The following is a 16673-nucleotide window of genomic DNA, read 5'->3' on the forward strand; positions in this document are numbered from 1 at the left end:
GAAAATAAAAATTAAAGCAGAAATAAGTGAAACAGAAAAATAAGAGACAAAATGATGAAACCAAAAGTTCTTTTTTTAAAAGATTTTATTTATTTGAGAGAGCGAGAGTGCACGAGAGAGAGAGCAGGGGGAGGGGGAGGGGCAAAGGGAGAGGGAGAAGCAGACTCCCCGCTGAGCAGGGAACCTGACACGGGGCTTGATCCCAGGATCCTGGGATCATGACCTGAGCTGAAGGCAGATGCTTAACCGACTGAGCCACCCAGGCACCCCCAAAAGTTCTTTGCAAATATCAATTGATGGACCTTTAGCTCTACTGACCAAGAAAACAAAAATAGATGGATACTTTCTTTTCTTTTTTTTTTTTAAAGAGTTTTAAAATTTATTTATTTCACAGAGAGAGATAGCGAGAGCAGGAACACAAGCAGGGGGAGTGGGAGAGGGAGAAGCAGGCTGGGATCATGACCTGAGCCAAAGGCAGACGCTTAATGACTGAGCCACCCAGGCGCCCCTAGATGGATCCTTTCTTAACCTGTAAAATTTATTTCTCCTCATTCTAATCCAAGTCATTATCATATTCAATGTTAAAATACTAAAAACATTGTTATTAAAGTGAAGAATGTGACCAAGATGTTGACTATCACCACAATTTTTTAACGTCGTTTTGATGGAATTATCCAATAAGAGGAATAAAAACTGTAAAGGAGGAAACAAAACCATTATTTGAAGGTGATATGATTATTCTCGAAAACTCAAGAAAACAACTATAACCATTTAAAATAGTACAGAATTTAATAAAGTGGGCAAATACAAAGTTAACATACAAATCAGTATCTTAAAAAATCACTATTTTTCTTTTTTTTTTTTTTTTTAAGATTTTATTTAATTGCGAGAGAGAGGATGAGAGACCGAGAGCATGAGAGGGAGGAGGGTCAGAGGAAGAAGAAGACTCCCAGCTGAGCAGGGAGCCTGATGTGGGACTCGATCCCGGGACTCCAGGATCATGACCTGAGCCGAAGGCAGTCGCTTAACCAACTGAGCCACCCAGGCGCCCAAAAAATCACTACTTTTCTCTGTATAAGTGGGAACTAGTTACAGACAATAAAACAGAAAAAATATCCTGTTTATTTATGAAAGCAAAAGTGACAAGCACAAAAGTATTAAATACCCAGGAATACACTTAACAAATGTTCAAGATCAACATGGGAAAATATTTTAAAGTCTACAGAGGGACACTGAGGCTTGAATAAGTGGAACTAAAACCAGTTCTTGGATAGAGAGTCTCAATGCTACAAACATGTCACATAGCATAAATTAATTCATAATATTAGTGCAATGCCAAGAAAAATCCCAACAGGATTTTTTTCCTAGTCGTTGATTCTAAAGTACCCACGGAAAAACAAATGTGCAAGAATACTTAGGAAAACCTAAAAAAAGGATATGTAATAATGTCTTACTAGACATTAAAACATTGTATAAAGCCATGTTAAAACAATTTGGCACTAGCACATACAGAGACATATTAGACATAGATAGATAGAAAGTCTAGAAATAACCCCAAATATGCACAGGAATTTAGCTTGTGATACAGGTAGCATTTTAAATCAATGTATAAAAGATGGATTAGGGGCGCCTGGGTGGCTCAGATGGTTAAGCGTCTGCCTTCGGCTCAGGTCATGATCCCAGGGTCCTGGGATCGAGTCCCGCATCGGGCTCCCTACTCCTTGGGAGCCTGCTTCTCCCTCTGCCTCTCTCTCTCTCTCTCTGTCTCTCATGAATAAATAAATAAAAATCTTTTAAAAAAATAAATAAATAAATAAAAGATGGATTACTCGGGACGCCTGGGTGGCTCAGATGGTTAAGCATCTGCCTTCGGCTCAGGTCATGATCCCAGGGTCCTGGGACCGAGCCCCACATCGGGCTCCTGGCTCGGCAGGGAGCCTGCTTCTCCCTCTCCCTCTGCCTGCCTGTCTGCCTACTTGTGATCTCTCTCTCTGTCAAATAAATAAATAAAATCTTAAAAAAAAAAAATGGATTACTCACTCAATGTTATCAGGACAACTAAATAGTCTTCGGGGGGGTGGGGGAGACACAAGGTTGCAGTATTACCTCAGTCCTTATTCCAGAATAAATTCAGTATGGATTGAAAATTTAAGTATTAAGAAATAAATTTGAGTGAATTCAAAAAGTATAAATTTTAGACTAGGGAAGATCTCTCTGAGTAAGTATAAACCCAAGAAGTCATAAAAGGAAAGACAGTTTTATCTGACCCTTAATTTCTTTTCAATCCTACATAGTAAAAATACAGAAACAAAGTCAAAAGACAAACTACAAACTGAAAAAAATAACAACCAATTTAAGTAGTCAAAGGGCTAATATTCTTAATTATAGAATATTATAAAATTCTTACAAATGAATAAGAAAATGACCAAGAATCTAACAGAAAATAAGAAAAAAAGACAAACAGTTTACAGGAAAGAAATCGTTTTTATACATGAAAAGTACCTCGACGTCACTCATAAATGAAATGCCACCCAGAACCAGCGTGATGCTATTATCAGATTGGCAACAATCTAGATGTTTGTTAATATACTGAGCTGGCAAGCATTTGGGAAAACAGGCACTATGATGTAATGCTGGTAGAAAATATAGACCAGGGATGCCTGGGTGGCTCAGTCGGTTAGTCGTCTGCCTTTGGCTCAGGTGATGATCCCAGGATCCTGGGATCAAGTCCTGAATCGGGCTTCATGCTTAGCAGGGAGCCCGCTTCTCCCTCTGCCTGCTGCTTTCCCTGCTTGTGTTCCCTCTCTCTGACAAATAAATAAACAAAATCTTTAAAAAAAAAAAAAAAAAAGGAAGAAAATATAGACCAGTACAATGTCCTTGGAGAATAATTTAAAATGTTTAAATGTGTATATCCTATGATCCAGCAATTCCACACTTCAGGCATTTGTCCTAGAAAAACACTTGCAAATTTATATAAACATGCTTGGGGTGTTCACTACAGCATTGTCTGTAATAGTAACAACTTAGACACCACTTAAATGCCCATAAGTAGAAGAATGTATAAACTACAGTACCATAAGGCTGAATAATATATATAATTTTGTTGAGAAACAAAATATTGAAGTCTATCTGTCATCAATCTGAATCAATCAGAATGGCCAAATCTCAAAACCAGACTTTTAAATGAAAAACTGAATTACAGAATGATGATATCTATGAATACACATATAAAATTTTAAGAAAGGTCTATAAAGATCTAAAAGGCTAATCAAACTAATTCCAGTAGTTACCAGTTAATGAGGGAGGTAGATGTGGAGAATTGGTAGAGGTAAAAATTAACTTTTTATTTTTTTATTAAAAGCCTTTAACTTCGGAAAATTTTAAATTTATAGTAAAGTTGCAAAGATAGTACTGAGTTCCCATATGTCCTTCACCCAGCTTTCCCTAATGCGAACATCTTAAAAAACCATGGTTTGTCAAAACTAAGAAACTAACACTGGTACAATACTATTAACTAAATTACAGACTTTATGTGCATTTCTTCAGTTGTTCCATTAATGTGCTTTTTCTGTCCCAGAATACAATTCAGGATAGCACATGCCACTTTAAAAAATTAACTTTTTAATGTAAAAAAAAAAAAAAAGTTTGTATGCTGGGAGTTGTGTAGCATAAATAACCAAATTATTATAAAATATTATTATCAGAAAAAAGTGCTATTTTTCTTTCTATTGAGTTACTGACCCAGATTTTATTTAAATAGGGTATTAGTGGCTCATTGGCTATATAACTGTGTTAAAGATCCCCTTCTATGAATATATAGTAGTATCTTCCAAAGTTTAAATGTAAATATCCTTGTAGCAATCACACTTTAGGGGTTTCTTCAACAGACGGAAAACAGAGAGTCACTGGTACAGGGTTTCTTTTGGGGTGATGAAGAGGTCCTAAAATTGGTTGCACAAGTCTGTACATATATTAAAACCACTGAATGGTACGCTTTAAATAGTTGAATCATATGGCATGTGAATCATATCTCAATAAAGCTGTTAGGGGATGCCTGGGTGGCTCAATCAGTTGGGTGTCTCTTGCTTTCGGCTGGGGTCATGATCTCAGGGTTGTGAGATGGAGGCCCCGCAGCAGGCTCCATGCTCAGCGGGGTGTCTGCTTCCCCTCTCCCTCTGCCTCTCCCCACCCCCCGCATGCTCTATAATAAATAAATCTTAAAATAAATAAAAATAAAGCTGTTAGGACAACAGAAAAAAGGAGGCCCCAGAGACAGGCTGCAGGTCATTTGTGTGCAGCCTTCACTTGCTATCTTTGGGATTGCGAGCAGGATACTTCCCTGTGTCTGCTTCTTCAGCTGAAAAACGGGAGAGGACAGTAGCCTAGGTCATCAGGGTTGCTGAAGACCAAATCAAAGCCATGTATACACAGTGCTTAAAACAGAATCTGGCACACACTAAGTACTCAGTAAAAGTTGTTTTTACAATTAGTCAGTTCAGGACAGGGCTCCTTAAAGAAACCCAGAGAATCCAACAGATTGAGACTAGAAGGGGAACAGAACAAGCCATGTCGCATAAATGAAAAATGGAAAGAAATAGGTATATTAAAAGAAGAAAAGAGAAAACTCATAGGATATAAAGACTTTTCACATATTTGAAGGAGTCTCATATCATGTTTGTCTTATTTATATCTGCTCCATATGGCTCAGAAGCAGAAAGCACTTTGTAAACTAGCTCTAGAAGGAACGACGTGCCTGGGGGAAGGAGAATGGACAGAGATGGGGCAGGATGGTTTCACAGTCATAGAGACAAGTTTTCTGTAGGTTTGAAAATTTTCCTAATAAATAGTTGGAGGGGAGGCGCTCCTGGGTGGCTCAGTCAGTTAAGCGTCTGCCTTCAGCTCAGGTCATGATCCCAGGGTCCTGCGATTGAGCCCCGCATTGAGCTCCCTGCTCAGCGGGGATTCTGCTTCTCCCTCTGCCTGCCGCTCCCCCTGCTTGCACACTCTCTCTCTCTGACAAATAAATAAATTCCTACTACTGGGTATTTACCCAAAGAAAACAAAAACACTAATTCGAAAAGATAGATACCTATGTTTACTGCAACATTATTTACAACAGACAAGATATGGAAGCAGCCCAAGTGTCCATCCATAGATGAATGGATAAAGAAGATGTGGCGTATATATACAATGGAATATGATTCAGCCATAAAAAAGAATGAAATCTTGCCATTGGTAATGGCACAGAATATAATGCTAAATGAAATTAGTCAGAAAAACACCATATGATTTCACTCATACATGGATGTTAAGAAACAAAACAAAGAAAAAAAATAGACCAAAAAAACCCAAAAAAAACCCAGACTCTTGAACACAAAGGTGTTCACCAGGAAGGTGGGTGGGGGAATAGGTGAAATAGGCGAAGGGAATTAAGAGTACACTTATCATGGGGCGCCTGGGTGGCACACTAAGTTAAGAGTCCAACTCTTGGTTTCAGCTCAGGTCATGATCTCAGGGTTGTGAGATTGAGCCCCCGTGTTGGGCTCCATGTTAAGCTCAGAGTCTGCTTGAGATTCTCCCTCTCCCTCTGTCCCTACCCACCCTGCTCTCTCTCTCTCAAATGAATACATAAATCTTAAAAAAAAAAAGAGTGCACTTATCATGATGAGCACTGAGAATTGTTCAATCATTGTACCATACAACTGAAACTAACATAACCCTGTCTGTTAATTATACTTCAATTTAAAAAAAAGTTAAAAAACTAATGAGAGGAAATCAAATAAATTAATCTTTTACTGAAAAAAAAAATGCCAAAAATGAAAAAGAAGGTATGACTTCATGCTATATAGTTTCTTCTTTTGGATAAGAAGTCTTCAACACACTTTCCTCAGTGATAAAGTAAAATGTTTTTCCCCCCGTCTCATTTCCATGAAAAACTCCAAACTGATTCCCTATTGCCAAATCCATCTGCTTAAAGTCCACTCTCCTCTCCGTGCTTAAAAGTGTGCATTTGTAAGACTGAGGACCGGCTTTCTACTCCTGGAAAAAGTCCATCAATAAAATAATGGCCTTTCTAGGTAACTAATATAGGAGCTGAATTGGAGCACTGACTCAAGAAAAAGAACTTGTTACTCAAAATGTAACAGAAAAATAAAAAATAAACCTTATTATGTTGAGCAATTTTTCACTTCCTTTCACATGGAACAAAATGCTGGTGACACACATACCTGTGGGACCATTGCAACTCTCTGGTTTCTTTTGGGTGACCTTGTATTTATCTGTCTGTCATCTTCATCAGAAAAGAGTCGACTTCGTTTTGAATTTCTGAAAGGCTATGGTAGAAATTTGTTTAGTTAATAAAAAGACTGAACACTTCCCATTTTTATTCCAAAATACAATTCTATACTTGGGAGACACAGCTAACGCTGGACTATCAGCAGCCTGGAAGGATAAGGATGGGTAATACAAAGTACAGAACACGTCGAATACAAAGAATCTTAGATTTACAAAGTAGTACATATTTATGCAATTTGTTTACAATCAAAACATCTAGCTGATGACTAAATGAAACACCTAGCTGATGATTAAAACTGGAACCCAAGTATCCTTAGCATCCTTGAATGGGGACGAGAGGAAAACAAGTTCTGGAAATTCCAGTTCTCATTATGTTAGTGCTTGGATTAATAGTACTTGGGTGTATCACATGCTGTGTTGGCCACATGGGGCTGGGCTGGACAAAGTTACTAGATCACTCTAGAGAGTCAATCTCAATGTATAATAATGCACTAGATGCCCTGTCAAAAATTGTTAACTGAATTTCTATCTGTGAATAAAAGTACAAGACACCTGGCACAGGTATTTGGTAAGTGACTGTAGCCTAAACTAGGCTGCAGAACCAGAACTAACTTTTGTTGAAGTACCCAAAGGACATTGTTCACTAAAGGGTCTGTAATATGAACAATTTTACAGTCCACCCTAGGTTCAGAGGCCTCATTCAGGCAGAAGAACAACAGAAATAATATCCCAATCATACCAACATCCTGTTTCAAATCCTTCTCCATCACTGCAGACAGACTTGCGTGCCCAGTTGGAAGGGTGGTAGGTACAGAGGGCTAACAACATATGGGCAGCATCCAATCGGGTAAGGCTAGAGGTACTGACCCTTGAAATTAAACCAACCAAGGGTCTTAATACTCCACAGCCCTGAAAGAAGTCCCTTCTACCCTTCTACCCTACATGTACTTACCCTTGACCTATACAAGATTTTATTATCTTACCACTTATTTATGTATCTTTCTGCAGGGACCAGAACCATATGAAATTTTTTATATTCTAAATAAAGCATGATTTGGGGTTGTTAGAGTTTTTTTTATCCTGTCTATTTAAAGAAATTGCAATTACTTAACAAATGCTTACTGGTGACCAGATTATCAAAGGCTACAGACTAAGTATGATCGTATACTACACTCAGTGACACGTAAAAGATTCAAATGCTTGTAGTTGGGGAGAACCTTGGGAAACTCTTACTGTCCTGTAAGAGCTGCGCACGTGACAATCATACAAACAATTTAGCTATCATATTCTAAAGAGTAAGAAAAACTAATTCCTTACCATCTCCACAGCGGAGCCCGTATTCCGGCCTTTCCAAACAGGTGTTTTTTGTAAAGAGCTGTATTTTTCATTCCATGTGTTAGATAAGCTTCCCTCTGTAATAAGTAATTATTACTAGTAAGATTTAAGTTTAGTTCAAAGGATTTTATACAATGAACATTGTCTTTTTATTTATAGCAATATATCTGAAATATTTACGAATATGGAAAAAATATACTGGCCACAGTAATTTTGGTTTATTACAAATGAAAAATCTCTTCTGTATTTTTTTTGGTCAAACTCTACATAATTTGACAAGGCACTGCATCGTGAAAGTATTAAATTCTCATATTAAAATATGTGTGGTTTCTTTCTTTGTGTTTTTAGTAATTCCTTTATTCTAATTTGCTAAGGAGCTTAAGTACAATCTGATTGAAAACAGTGCAGTGGAAAAATGGAAAAAGCTTCTAACCTTGAATTTAGAGTATATTTCTAAATGTTTCCTGCTTCAATAAGTGAAGCTGTGGATATACAAAAATAAAATGTGTGGGTGTTTCTGTTTTCCTTGATTCAAAGAAATATCTTCAGAGTTGTATGCAACCAGAAAAAATCCAATCAAGTAACTGATTAGACATATTATAAAAATACAGAACGGTGAGTTTAATTTTTATAAAAAGGGTATGTTTATGTAGAGAAAGACATAGAAAGCTGGGATGAATACACACAAGATAGCTATTTTCATTTCTTCTAGCTGCTCATCAGCATTTCCTAGTTTTTTTCTGTAAGAAATGTATCACTTGTGTAAGTCTTTTTTTAAAAAAAAAAGAGTTTTTATACTGGGAGGAAAAGAATAATGGAATACGTTTTCAGATGTACGTTTTAAGTACAAAAGAAAAGAGTTGGACCAGGGTTGATTCTGCTAGGCAAATAAATTAGGGTAGTCCTGGAAGGTAAGTGTTCTTAAGCCAGAACTTGATTTGGTAAATCACCAATCCAAAGCACAACACAGTAGCTTTAAAAACTAAAAGTACTAGTGAACTTTTGAGCATAGCTTGGTTCCAGACTTAACTTACTTAGCAGAACCCTGCTCAAGCAAAAAATCAAAACAAACTACAGTAAGAGGCTTGGTCTAATGTACTTGCAGAAACAAAGAGCAAGATCAAGGAATATGTATAACCCTGTTCTCAGGAAAAAAAAAGTACTGTCATTCTTTCATATCAAGAGACTTGCATTATTACTTAGAAAGCAGAATTCCCAAAAATATAAACTCTTTTTTTTTTTTTTTTAAAGTAGGATCCACACCCAGCATGAAACCCAATGCGGGGCTCAAACTCAGGACCCTGAGGTTAAGACCTGAGCTGAGGTCAAGAGCCAGCCCCTTAACTGACTGAGCCACCCAGGTGCCCCGCTAAAAATATAAACTCTTAAGCAAAAATACAGCTGAGCACAGCTGTTCAATAAATGCTTTCACTCTAGTAAGATGTTTGCAATTTTTAGTTAAAAAGTTCCTGGAGGGGGACACCTGGGTGGCTCAGTCAGTGAAGCATCTGCCTTCGGCGGCTCAGGTCATGATCCCAGGGCCCTGGGATCGAGTCCCACATCGGGGTCCTTGCTCAGCGGGGAGCCTGCTTCTCCCTCTGCCTGCTCTGCCTGCCGCTCTCCCCGCTGGTACTCTCTCTCTCTGACAGATAAATAAAATCTTTAAAAAAATTAAAAAGTTCCTGGGGTTTGGGGCACCTGGCTGGCTCATGGGGAACGTATAACTCTTGATCTCAGGGTGGGGAGTTCAAGCCCCACATTCAGTGTGGCGATTACTTAAAATCTTAAAAAAAAAAACCAAAAAGTTCTTGGGGCACCTGGCTGGCTCAGTTGGTGGAGTGTGCGACTCTTGATCTCCAGGTGATGAGTTCAAGCCCCACACTGGGCAAAGAGCTTACTTAAAAAATTTTTTTAAAAGTTCTGTAATCAATAATTCTCGGGGAAAAATTTTCTTAATAATTTCCAACAACCAAGGACCAATTCTCCTAAAACAGCCCATGAATTTAAAATTATCATCAGTGAAAACGAATACTTAAAAGCTATACTGAATCCTAACTTAGAAAAGACTATACCCAAATCAATTTAATGAATTAAATTTCTAGCTTATGCCATACCTACAGAATTGTGCTATGATCTTACCTTTTAAACTGACAAGGGCTTTTGCTGAAGAGCCTGCAATTAAAACAAATCAATATTATTTCATAATCAGTGTGAGAAAAAAAGAACTTGGCTACCAGGTGAGAGTGACCTGTCTGGTTTTAGTGGTGCTGAGGCTGAAGTGACGGTGGGATGTGCAATCAGAGATAACTAGAGGGCCGTTCAAGCTATCGGCCAGAGGTCCCATAAGGTAAGGAAGAGCTGGAGAGAGAGACCCGGGAGTCCTGTTGAAGCGAGAACCAGAGGCCTCTCCAAGAGAGGGAAGGGGGAGAGTAGGCACAGAGAGATTTTGCATCCACATCCAGAAGTATTCGGGTGCTGGAGAAGGAAAAGAGACAGGGACTGATGTTTACTGAAGCAAAGGTCGGAAGCAGTAATAGAGCAGAGAGAAGAGAAAGTGAAAATCATCCAGGGGCGCTGTGGGTATCAGGCAACAAAGTGCCTCGGAAAGTCTAGAATGCAGATGTGTGCAACCCTTCAAGACCCAAGCTGGAAAAGGGAGTTCAGAAGAGCCAGAGGGGCTAGCATACTGATGGAGGGGTTCACTGCCTAAAACAAGCCTTAGTGTATATTAGAATAACCAGGAAGCACCTCACGCATGCAGAAGCTGTATTATTAATAAAGGTCCTCGGGGGTTCCATTGCAGGTAGCCCTCAGGCCCACTCTGAAGACACACTGGGCTACAGGCTCTGGTGTGAATAAAGGATGGGATCTAGGGGTGAGGGGAAGCAGGAGAAAATACAGGAAAATACATTTTTATGAGACAGGGAGAGCACTAAATTGAAAATCTCAGAATTGAAAATGTATATTGCAAAGAAGTCCAAGTCATTTGAAAAATAATCAAGGATGATGTCTCTCATTTACATGTGGCATCTTAAAACAAAAACAAAAACCCAAAACCTGAACTCCTAGATACAGAGAATGGACTAGTGTTGCCAGAGGTGGAGGCTGGGGGCGTGGACAAAATGGGTAAAAGCAGTGAAAAGGTACAAATTTCCAGTTACAAGATAAATAAATCCCGGAGATGTGCCACAGAGCACAGAGACCACAGTTAACAATACTGTATTGTATACATGAAAGGTGCTAAGAAAGTAGATCTTAAAAGTGCTCACCATAGGAAAAAAAATTGTAACCATGTGTGGTGATGGGTGTTAACTAACCCAGGTGAGGCAATCATTTCACACACATCAAATCATTATGCTGTACACCTAAAACGAATACAATGTTAAATGTCAATTATAGCTCAACAACAACAAAAATTAACAGAAAAAAAAATCCTTTCTACGCTTCAAAATGGAAATTATTCACAGATTTCTACCTGAGTGAAATCTCCCTCTTTAACTTAGAAAAAAAACCAAACAGTTTAGAACACTTTTTTCTTTTATTATAGTCAAATTATTACGTATCATTCCTCATTTTTTAAATTTGCTTTATTTTAGGGGCACCTGGGTGGCTCAGTCATTAAGCGTCTGTCTTTGGCTCAGGTCATATCCCAGAGTCCTAGGATCGAGCCCCAAGTCGGGCTCCCTGCTCCTCGGGAAGCCTGCTTCTCCCTCTCCCACTCCCCCTGCTTGTGTTCCCTCTCTTGCTGTGTCTCTCTGTGTCAAATAAATAAATAAATAAAATCTTTAAAATAAATAAATAAATAAAGTAATTTGCTTTATTTTAGAACCAGTTAGTTCTCATCTCAGTTACTGTGACATCCATTTATGTTTGACAGAATATAATCTAAGATCAGGCAGTAGTTGTTATCTGAAAGGCTGGTCATTTACCTGCACTGAGAAAAGACAAATTTTTAAATGGCAAGTTCAAAATGTGTGCAAGTAACTCTAAGGAGCCAATCCATCATGGCATTTCATAAAAACACAAATATAAATAAATGATGATTCCAGGAGATAAAGTAATAAAGAAGAATATGAACCAGGTAAAAAATCAGAGAAGACAGATTAGTTCTCCTTGGTGTTCAACAAAAGCAGCCATGATTTACAACTCCTACAAATGGACAACAGACTTTAAAGGAGAAACGAAAATGTACTGCGGTTCTGGCTATGAAATATTTTTATACCATTCCGATCCCTAAACTTCAGCTGACTTTTCCTCTGCAGGGCAGGACAAGACGCTTATAGAACAGACAAGCCATCAACACCAAAGCCACCCTTGCTCTCACTCTACTCTTGCATAGATGTGGGAGACTGGGTAACAGGACATCTGACCAGCCTCCAAATGGCACAGTGGTTTAATGACCAGTGGAAGTAGAACTGTGGGGGTGAAGTGGGGAGAGAGGCCATAAAGTCTAGCTAAAAGGCCTCACATAGAACACAACTGGGAAGCAGCTAGTGGACAGGGCACATGGCCACGTAGTTACCAGAGAAATATGGCTCACTTTAGAAAAAGTGGTAGCATCCACTCATCCAGTGAATATGTGGAGTGCCGACCGCACCCCCAGTCTCTGCTGTAGGCACGGGGGAGACAACAGCATGCAAAAGAGCCGAAGTCCCCACACCCATGGAGTTTACATTCTAGGGAAGGGAGACAAACAAAGGCACCCATCAAGTGATTATGGGGCACGGGGGGGGGGGGGGGGGGGTAAAGCAGGATAACAGGAATCTAGGCCGGGGTTGGGAGAGGGAAGACTATTTTTCTAAGAGGTACTCATGAGTAGTTTCTCTGAAGGTGATATTTGAGCAGAGATCTGAAGGAAGAGGTGTGAGCCACAAGGATCTCCATTCCTGCTCCATGAAGGCCAGACTCTGTCCTGGGGATTTTGACCCACCACTTTTAACCCTTTCTCTGAGAGGCTGTATAGCATAGCGGTCAAAAGCACACATGGAGACTAGCTGTGTTTGAATCCCGGTTCGGCCACTTTTTGCTGAGTTACTTAAGAAATTTACTTCACTTCTCTGTGCTGCTGATTCTTCATCTGTAAAATGGGGATTAGACAAGTTACCATATGTTAAAGTGCTTCGAGAACAATACACATAGCACATGGCTAACTTTTAGATCATGCTTATTGCTACCATTACTTTGATCAATCAACAACAACAAAGTCTCCACTGAACGCCTGCCACTGCACTATTCTAGGGGCTGGGATTACCTGAAGGCCAAGAGAGACAAAGGCCTCTGCTCTCTGAGAGTTTACACTCCAGTGGGAGGAGACACACAAGAAACAAGTACATGAAATGACAATGATGCATGGCAGTTGTCATAAAGGAAAAAAATGAGGGGATCTCAGTGGGGGAAGTGGTTATTTTACACAGGGGAGTGAGGGAAGGCTTCTCTGAGGAGGTAACATCTAAAAAGGACTAGTCTTGAGGGAGCAGGAGGTCAAAGCAACGAGTCTGGGCAGAAGAATTAACAGGTAAAAAAAAAAAAAACCTGAGATAGAACAGTTAGAACATTCAAGGAACAGGGAGAAAGGGCACTGTGCTTAGGGAGTAGCTAGCAAACGAAGAGGGCCATGGAAAAGGGTCAGAGAAGCGAGCCAGGTGTTATGCATGGAACAAGAAATGCAAGCATGAAGCAAAACAGAAATGGTATTTTCTCCAGGAGGCTTCTAGCCAATCACGTGAACAAATGTAAAGCTGCAACTGTGACAGGTGCCACCAAGGAGTTCCATGGTGGTAGGAAAAGATTTAATAAGAAGATGTAATCTTTGTCATGGACAGAAAATAACTTTCTAAAGAAGCTTAAAATGGGATCTGAAGGGTAAGTAGCTGTCAACTGCAAGTGAAGGGAAGGAAGCGCACTCCAGATAATGAGAGCAGCATGTGCAAAGGCCTTGCAAAAAAAAAAAAAAGAAGAAGAAGAAGAAAGCCTGGGGAGTACAGGGAATCAAAAAGGCCAAATTTAGCCCAAAGGGACAGGATGAGAGGAAGAGTGGTACAAACTGAAGCTGGAGAGGTGGAGTGTGGCCAGAGTCCAAAGGCTCTTGTGGCTACTAAACTGTTCCAAGCAGCAGGATAACATGTACACATTCGGGAAGGACGGCTCAGGCCGAATGTGGGGGGGGGGGGGGGGGCGGGCCGTGGGTTAATGGTGACTGGTACACAGGAGCGTCACCCTGGCTGGGGCAGGAGATGGTGAGAAGTAGGCAGATCGAGACATGGAGAAGGTAAAAGTTACAAGATGTAGTAAAGGCTTCAATATGGGACAATGGAAGACAGGGAAGGGCCAAAGCTAGCCTTCAGGTTTCAATCAACGCACAGTGGAGCCGTTCATTAAGACAGGAACCACTGGATTATGACGTAGGTCTTGAACCTGTGAAGTCTGAGGGGCTGCTGAGGCATCTAAGAGGAGATGTGAAACAGGCAAGGGATATTGAGTCTGGGAGTTCAGAGGAAAGGCCTGGGCAGAAGAGAGCCTCCGATTCCTCATACACACAATCCAGCTTGTAAGAGTACTTAGTCGACTGAAATGAGCACTCAGTGAGCAAATGCGTATCATACGCTTTGCACAGCATCTGGTTCACAGTAAGTACTCAGATGGTAACTTTTATCATTGATAATGTTATACCGGCTATTGGCTAATGCATGAGATAGCCCCTTTGACTAAAATTGGCAGAGGAACATACAGCTATTTCCAGTACCAAACTGAAATCACTTTTCCTTTCCAAGACTCTGCTCCAGGTTCATAAGGAATGCCTCTTATCCTACCTTCGATTCCATATAAATCAAGTTTTTATATATACCCAATATGTAGCTCTGTGTGACCAACGAAGTAAGGCAATTCCTGCTTTCAACAAGTTGTGGTCTAGCTAAACAAGACCTACACCACACAAACACAGGTGTATGCCCATATACACCCCAATGGACCACAGATGTCACAAAGTAATATAAATGTCAGTTATATAGTTTGAGAATGTAGCTGGAATTTGCACCCTACTGTGAGTCCCAAGTCTCTACAAAGAACCAAAGTAAGTCCTCAATAAATGTTTAACAATGACAAGCAAATATTCCAAATGACAGTTAAAAGAAAGCCACTTAAAATGCCTGTCATCTCAACAGAATGACCACAGTAATCAAAATAACAGGTCTAGTGGGTGTGACTTCTAAGCTGCGATAAAACATCTTAATTCTAAAGATAGCACAGATTTTCAGATGACAAGCATGTTGTGTTTAGTAGGCCCACCCTTATTTGGGGGCATCTGAAATCACAACTGTGTTCTCCAAACAAGAAACAACAAAACTCATGGATGGTCCAAGGATGTGCCCAGTCCAATGCAGTAGCCACTAGCCACCTGTGACCCCGTAAATTTCAACTAATGAAAATAAAATTTAAAATTCTGTTCTTCCGTCACTCTAGCCACACCTGGAGAGTTCCATAGCCCCGGGTGCCTCGTGGCTACCCTCCTGGACATTACAAAATCGAGTATTTCCATCAACCAGAAAATTCTACTGGAACCTCGCTCTGGTCTAGAACAAATTTAAAACACAAACTCTTTTCACCAGTTTGGTAACTTGAACTTTCCACTTTGTAACACATTAAGGATACATGACCCCACAAAGAAAACAGAGTTGGCTGTATGTAGCTCTCATTTTAAAAGTGTCTATTTGCCTCCAGCTTGCACAGTTGGATTTCGCGGTGATTGAGACTTTTGTTTTTGCTACACTAAGACTCTCACAAACGATAGGCACATATAAACCGAATAGTGAGTGTGGATCAGGACCCTTCTGTAATTAACTCAAATACCTGCCTTCTTCCATACTTCATACAACACTGTAAATTACAAAATTCCGCCCTGTCGTGCTTAAACTACGGAATTGGTGCTTGCACTTACTAAACACGGGTGAGTGTGCAGGTCAGAGGCGGCAGGGTGAGCAAACACCGTCAAGGCAGACGATCGCAGGGGTGGGTGTCAGGCAGGGCACTGTGTGTGCATGCTCTGATACTCTCAGCCATGCAGAAAGGTACCCCCATGATTCTGAAGGCACCAACGCACACCAGGAAGTCTGCGGGCTAGGGGCTACCTGCACACTGGGGCGCCCAGCCTGGATCCCCCCGGAAAGGTCCACAGCCACCTGTGGTCCCAGGAGAAGGGGCCAGCCCTTTGACACGGAAACACTTCCAGGGGTGGACACACCGGAGGGGGGGTGGGGGGAGGACAGCGGGGATCCCGAGCGTCTGCAGAGGCAGGAGCCGCGACAGGACGCGACGCCGGGCCCGGGCAGCCCCTCCCCGACCCCCACCCCGCGCGGCCCCGGCCGGGCGGGTTACATAACCCCGCCGGGCGTCCCTCGGCGCCGGGCGAGCGGGGCAGGCGGCGCGTACGGCCCCCGCGGTCCCGGGGCCGCTCCTCCCCCACCCGGCCGGGGGCCCGAGTCGGGCCGGGACAGCGGCCCCCGCCTCAGCCGGGCGCGCGCCGGGCCCCCGGGCTTTCGGTTTCCGGCCCCGGCGCTCACACCACCCCAGAAACCAACACACAGACACCATAACAAAGGCGGCGACGCGGCGGCAACCCCGGAGTGGGAGCACCGTGGGAGCGCGGCGGGGCTGGCAGCCGGCCCGCTCGCCCGGCGGAGAGCACGGCTGCCCGTCCCGGCCGGCGCAGCCCGGGGTCGGGCGGCCGGCGGCAGGCGGGGGGCGCTTTGAGGTGCTACTCACTCTCGTCAGGCAACTGGTCGAGCTCCGCCATCTTGAACGAGCCGCGCCGCTTTTTCAAAGGCTGCCCGCCGCGGTGCATTGTGGGGCGGAGACTGTCTTTGCGAGGGAGGTTCGAATGCGGAGCTCGCTGCCCGCGGCGCGGCTCCGCTCCCGCCGCGGCCGGCTGAGGCGGGCCGGCTCCGCCCGCGGCCGCCGGGTAGGGGTGCGGCCGAGCGGGCCCGGCGCCGCTCCCCCCGCCCCGGCCTCCGGCCGGCCGCGGGCCGGAGCGAGGCGGAGGAGGCCGC

At 42.1% G+C, this 16673-nt stretch overlaps 1 protein-coding gene across 2 annotated transcripts in view; it reads right to left on the minus strand.

The window, feature by feature from the left end:
- The window catches only part of LIN9 (lin-9 DREAM MuvB core complex component), a 70850-nt gene extending 54382 nt beyond the window's left edge, over positions 1–16468 (minus strand). Inside the window, exons 1-5 of one of the 2 annotated variants that reach the window (XM_035008701.1) lie at positions 16390–16433; positions 10902–10997; positions 9772–9804; positions 7615–7709; positions 6231–6335 (exon numbers count right to left, since the gene is read on the minus strand). In XM_035008701.1, coding sequence (XP_034864592.1) covers positions 6231–6335; positions 7615–7617 — 108 coding nt within the window. In that variant the 5' untranslated portion in view covers positions 7618–7709; positions 9772–9804; positions 10902–10997; positions 16390–16433. Of the gene's footprint in view, positions 1–6230; positions 6336–7614; positions 7710–9771; positions 9805–10901; positions 10998–16389 lie in introns of both variants that reach the window. The other variant, XM_035008699.1, reaches the window with a different exon arrangement.
- Between the last annotated feature and the right edge of the window lie 205 nt (positions 16469–16673).

The sequence above is a fragment of the Mirounga leonina genome, unplaced genomic scaffold (assembly GCF_011800145.1).
Source record: "Mirounga leonina isolate KUSES-001 unplaced genomic scaffold, KU_Mleo_1.0 Mir_152, whole genome shotgun sequence".
NCBI lineage: Eukaryota > Metazoa > Chordata > Mammalia > Carnivora > Phocidae > Mirounga > Mirounga leonina.